At 53.5% G+C, this 6000-nt stretch overlaps 1 protein-coding gene across 3 annotated transcripts in view; it reads left to right on the top strand.

The window, feature by feature from the left end:
* The first annotated feature begins 2010 nt into the window (after window positions 1-2010).
* NEURL1 (neuralized E3 ubiquitin protein ligase 1) overlaps window positions 2011-6000 on the top strand; it is a 68980-nt gene continuing 64990 nt past the window's right edge. The window contains exons 1-2 of one of the 3 annotated variants that reach the window (XM_081074470.1): window positions 2011-2828; window positions 3961-4068. In XM_081074470.1, the coding sequence (XP_080930596.1) occupies window positions 2744-2828; window positions 3961-4068 (193 nt within the window). In that variant the 5' untranslated portion in view covers window positions 2011-2743. Of the gene's footprint in view, window positions 2829-3960; window positions 4069-6000 lie in introns of those variants that run through there. The other 2 variants (XM_081074471.1, XM_081074474.1) reach the window with 2 other exon arrangements.

Genomic DNA, 6000 nt, shown 5'->3' with positions numbered 1-6000 from the left:
CTGCTCTGAGCTGCAGAGCCTGTCACTGCCTCTGGACTCCTCAGGCAGCACCAGTCTCCTAGCCCTCACTTCCCTCCTTCCCTTTCACCTTCTCCATCTTTGCCCTGCTTTGCCCCAGGTTTACACCACATGGGGCCTATGACATCTCTGCTGTCCTCTACCTTTGGGGCCTCACCCTCCTCCATCTCCTGGACATTGTCCCAGCTCCTCCTCCGAGGAAGGGAGGCTGGGACTCTAGGAAAAGTCCGAGCCTTCTCCCAGCCAGTGTCTGCAAATCATACCAATGGACTCCCACTTCACACACACTCCAAGGGAATTAGTCTCATTTATACAGAGCCTTCAGATTTATTCTGATGCCAGCAGCATCTCCCAGTGACCTCATTCTAGCAGATTTCACGGGGGCATGTGACTGCTTGTGAGTGTGTGCGCGCTTACATAGAAGTGAGTGTGTAAGACAGTGTAGAGGTGTGTGTGAAAATGTGTGCATGTGCTGCCATTCAGAGCCCATGGATTTCTGATGCATGAGTCATCAGTTGGGAGTGAGCCTCGGGAAGATACGCCCATAAATAAGACAGCACCCCTGACCTGCCATGTCCATTCTGCAGCTGGCTGGGCACGTGATCCTGGGCATCTGAGAGGCTGGAGGTGGGGGTGGGGGCTGTCTTTCCCTCCCGACCCCAGAGAGCAGCTGTCACGGATATTTCTAGCTTGCCTAGAGTCCCAGACATTTAAGGATGTGATGCCTGCAATGGGGTGGGGCTGGAGGGCAGGGGAGAGAAATAAAGGGTGGCTCAGAGGCTTTACTCCCAGCGATCTTAATGGAGTTCCTCTGCTGGCAAGCAGGGAGATTCGCCCATTCCACAAATACTTTTTGATAGTCTGTCATACGCTAGGCACTCTCCTAGGGGCTGGGGACTTCATGATGAATGGAGTTGACCGCTCTCTCCCCTCACAGAGCTTATGTTCTAATGGGGGAGGCAGAACATAAGCAAGAAGGAAGGGCTACTTTCAAGCTAATGCCAGAAAATGAAACAGAATAATGGTACGGAAAGTGACAGAATGGTGGGGCTTCTTTATTTCGGGTGGTTAGGGAAGGTCAGGAGGTGACACATGAGCTCTGCCTGAATAATAAAAAGCCATCACATGGAGACTTGAGGGAAGAAGCTTCCATAACAAGGTGGATGAGATGCCCATTGCCAGCCCACTCCTTGCTAATTCTGGATCCAGAGTTGTTGAAGCCAGTCAGGGAGCTAGGGGTGACCTAGAGGAGCAGGACGGCAGATTCTCTCTGGGGGTGGGGGGACTTGGCTCATTTTCTACCCCTGATAGATTAGGAGAGGGAGATGTCCCCTGTCCACGTAGAGAATGACTCCCTTTGCCTTCCTGCAGGCTTCCTGGTACAGTGCTGAGCTACAGGATGGAAGAGTCATGTGAACAGGCAACTTGCTGAAGCCCCCTTCCTCCAGGAAGCCTCCTTTGACTGCTATAGGCCACAGACGTCCCCTTCCCCCACCTCTTGTAGCTGACAGAACCACTTAGTTCAGAGTTGGTGGTTCTCCGATGGTTTGTCCCTGAGGTCTGTTTCCCCAGCTTGGCCAGCAACTCCGTGTCCTAGGCCCAGTCTGTATTTATCAAAAGGCCTCAGATGTTGTGTGTCCAGTAACTGGACATCCTGGGTGTTTTGTTTTGAGCCATTGCCCCTTCACGTGTGACTGAGAGGGGAGGAACAAGTGCTCAGGTTCCTAATCTCACTTCATTTATTTAATCATCCCTGTACTCATTAAATTGTTTTTCTTGAGCTTTTATTAAGTGCCAGGCCCCATCCTGGCACCCAGGGAGATCAATGTTCTTGCTTTACCGTTTCTCTTGTTTTCAAGACCACGTTCCACTGTCTGTGAGAGGGCGAAGTCCAACCCCTGGAGCCCCACCTCTGCCTGACATCTCAACGCCACCTGGGTCCGGGGCCCCCGCGCCACGGAGAGCTCCTGGCAGCCGGGAGCGCGGACCACCTCGGGCTGAACAGGCGCGCGCGTGTCACTAAGACGCTCATTCACCGGCGCAGCTGTCACCATAACAACGGGTGTGAGGGAATCCTGGCGACGGCTGGGGGCGGGGGTGGGGGCGACGGGGGCTGGAGCGAGGCGGCCTGGGGGAGACCAACCACCGCGGGGGCGCCCAGCAAGGCCCGCGCTCCACGGAGCCCCGCTCCATGCAGACCCGCCGGCGGGAGGGCGCCACGCACGTCGCCGCAGCGGCCGTCCCCGCGGGCGGGGACCGAGCCTGCCGCTGAGCCGCCGAGCCGCTGGACAGGCCGAGCGGCTGAGCGCCGGGAGCCCTGACTCTATGGCCTTGGGGGAGCGCGCCGGAGCCCCCGCGCCGCCCGCCACCGGCCAGAACCCGAGCGCCAGCTGGAGGAAGGGGGCAGCCCCGGGCAGCTCCGGCCGGGACTCAGGGGCCCGCCCGCGGCCCCCGCCCCCGCCCCCGCCCCCGCCCCCGCCGCGGGCAATGGCAGGCAGGTAGCCAGCTCGCGCGAGGACCCCCGCGGCGGGCCGGACCCGCAGAGGACCGCGGAGCCCAGACAGAGGGAGGAGAGGAGCGGCCGGCCCGCCCCCGGCCGCAGCCCCCCCGGGGCCCTCCCCCGGCGGCGCGCCCCGGCGCGCGCACACACTTGCGCTCTGTCCCTCCGCTCCTGCCCAGCCTCTCCTGCCCTCTGCGAGAGCCGTATCCCCTGGGGCCTGATGCCATGGGTAACAACTTCTCCAGTATCCCCTCTCTGCCCCGAGGACACCCGAACCGGCCGCCGCGGGGCCACTCCCAAAATCTCAAAGGTAAGGCTCCGCGCGCTGGGCGCAGCTGGAAGACCGGGGCTCAGGTGGAGGGCAGGGAGAGGTGGACAGTGTGGTCAGGGAGGAGGGGCAGGTGCCACCTGTTGTACGTATTTGGAGACAGGCGATGCCATGGAGGTAGGCTAGGGCTGGGGGCGGCCGGTGGTGATGATGGAAACCCGGAGGATGGCGTGTGGCGGGGTCTACGCAGTTCTCCCTGCCAGCACTGGGAACGTCACTGGAGTTCCCAGGCCGAGGTGCGTGGTGAGCGTGTAGGTGCGAAGAAGGGTATTTGCCGGGCGGATGGGGCAGTGTGGTGGGAGGCTCAGGCCGGACAGTTGTGCTTTTCAGGGAGGCATCACAGTCTCCGTTTCCATCTGCCCAGGGCTGGAGAGGTCTTGCTGGAAGCACTAGTTGCATTTCCAATTGGTGGGTCTTAAAGATCCAGGACTGATTTATAGTAGCCTGGAAGAAGGGGCCAAAGCTGAAGGCTTCCGGGGTCTTCTGCAGCTATTGACTTTTTGCCTTCACTGAATCAGCTTGATTTCTGCTTCCTCCAAAGACGTAATGTCCAATTGGGACCCTAAAAAGGAGGTGCTGGGAGCCTTGAAACAGGAAGGTTTACCAGGAAAGTCTTTGCTGCCTGAGTCCCTGACCCACCAGCACCCTCAGGGAGGCCCTAGGCCCAGTTTTTGGCCCTGCAGCTTCCAGTACTGTCTCTGACCTTTGCAAGACAGAACTGAGTCCTCCTGGGCTCTCAGATCCCACTGATTCCCCTCAGGAAGCTGCTTTTCTATTATTCTCAGAACTAGCCAGCACTTGTCATGGCATTCTGGACATTCTGATGGCTGAGAACCAGGAAGGGGGAACAACCCATTCCTTCAGACCCCCAGGTTATGAGAAGGGTGATAGCAATGCCCTTTGACAGAGCATTGATGGAAACAAAGAATTTTCACAAACAGCTTTTCATGTGAGCAAGGAAAGTGGTTTAGGGAGTCAGCAGCGCTAGCAAGACCCATTTTAAAGTTGAGGAGAACCATTGCTTGCTTCAGTTTCCAAAGCCAGTAAGAGGCAGAGCTAGGCTGCAGACCTATATTTTCTGACTTGGAATTCTGTCCTCTCTTTTGCTGGACAGTTAACCTTCAAGACTGGGGGAGAGGAGGAGAGACGGGACCACCGTCCTGCATTCTAACTCCAACCCTTTCAGAACTTCAGCTCTCACTCGGCTCTGGAAAATCCATGGGTTTGTTGTGTCTTTCTGGAAATTAATATGGCGGTACACGTCAAGACCTTTTAAAATATCGTATTCATCGGCCTTGTGATTCCACCTAGAGGAATTGATCCTAAGGAAATGGAGATGCAGGCAAATACTTATGCACTAGATGAGGAAGTTCATGGCCATGTTATTTATACCAGGATCTTGTGATCATGGTATAAACACCCTGTGATCATGGTATAGTCTCCTAGTGGAATATTATGCAATCTTTAAAACTGTATTTTTGAAGAATATTTGATGACTTGGGACAAGGCTCACAGTAGCATAAGGACAGTTGAAAAAGCAGGATATAAAGTTGTATAAACTGTAAGATCCCAACATTTTTTTTGTTGTTGTTAAAATAAAATGACATGAATGCCAAAAAAAATCAACCATGGAAAGAAAGTTTCCAAAAGGTTAATAGTGGTTTCCTCTAGGTAACGGGATCACATAAGACTTTGTCTTTTCTTTTTTTATATTTTGCTCGTTTCAAATATTTCTACAATAAGCAAATACTGTTTTTTTATAATTGGAAATAAGCTCTGTTAGCACATGTAAAGACTGTTTCTGTGCGTTGGAAAGAGATTCCTAATGATGAAAGAAGCTGTGGACGTCATCCAGTTCAGTGTCCTCCCTTATAAGTGAGAAGAATGAGGGGAAAGGACAGTGATTGATTGACCCCGTTTACTCAGTGGGTCAGTCCAGACAAGGTGGCAAAGCCAGGCTAAGTCCTTCAAGGGTGGGGTTTGCCGTGAGTTGACTTGGTGCTTTAATGCTAACAAACTACCCAAAAAGGCCCTGCCCCATCCTTGAATCCTAGGGAAGCTCAGAGAACACCTCCATAATTGTACCTTTTTTTTACCTAAAGTTTGGGATTGTGGGGATGTGAGGTCTCTGAGGCGGGGGTCTTTGGCAAGGGAGAGAGTGGGCAGGAGAGGCTCTGAAGCTCTCTCATCACCTGGCCCCTACCCTAGCTTCCTCCACCTGACTCCACACCTGGCTGACCTGGGAAACCCCACTTCTGCTGCCTCCCTGGGACTAAATGGTGGAGAAATTCTCTCCCGGCAGTCTCCCTCCCCCATCCATTTCCCTTCAGGCTCAGTTTACCGAAATCCACTCTTCCCCGCCCCTACACACACACCTGCTGGAGGTGGCCATGATAATTTTGATTCTGCTCCTTCTAAGCCTAAGACGAAGGCCCAGAGCATGCCCATGAAGGCCACCTATGGGTTCCCTCCATCCTCCATCCAGGGTCCTGATGCTCCTTCTCAGCCTGACTTTTCCCCATCCTAATAGAGCCATCAGCTTCCTTCTGTGATTGTTTTAGTGTTCACTCCAAATTCCCTTCTGACTGTATCAGCACTGACCTAGGAATCTTCTCTGATATATCAATGAGATATATTGATGTATTGATAAATGAGGTATTTTGTTTGAACACCAGATCCATTCCACTTGTATTGGTGTTGACCTTGATACTGGCTGTGATTCTAAGACTGTCCACCTAGAATTCTGCTAGATTGTTTCAGTCCTTGCCCAGAATTCAGCTCTAATTCTTATCACTGTCCGTGTAGAAATTTGCTGGGCGCAGGGAACTCTCGATTTTTTCTCTCCTATAATTGCAATTTGAATTGATTTCTCATCATTTTAATGAAAACAACTGGAAGGGGCCTGGTGTAATAGGGACCCTGGGACTCACTGGAGATCTAAGATTGGTCTGGCTGTCAAGCTGACTTGAAACAAGGCTTGTCCATCACCTGTCAGATGGCAGACTGTGGTCTTCTTTCTGGAGACACAGTGATGGAGAGATGGCAAGGGGTGCAGTGGGAGTCCTAGAGTGTGGGGAGGAGAGTGAGGGAAGGGACATGCAGAAAAGGCTTGGAGGTGGGAATGGGTAAGTATGTGTATACAATCTCAGTGAAG

The sequence above is a fragment of the Rhinolophus hipposideros genome (genome assembly GCF_964194185.1).
Source record: "Rhinolophus hipposideros genome assembly, chromosome: 15".
Classification (NCBI taxonomy): Eukaryota; Metazoa; Chordata; class Mammalia; order Chiroptera; family Rhinolophidae; genus Rhinolophus; species Rhinolophus hipposideros.
The sequence above is the reverse complement of the archived record's forward strand: the minus strand, read 5'-3'. Positions and strand labels throughout refer to the sequence as shown.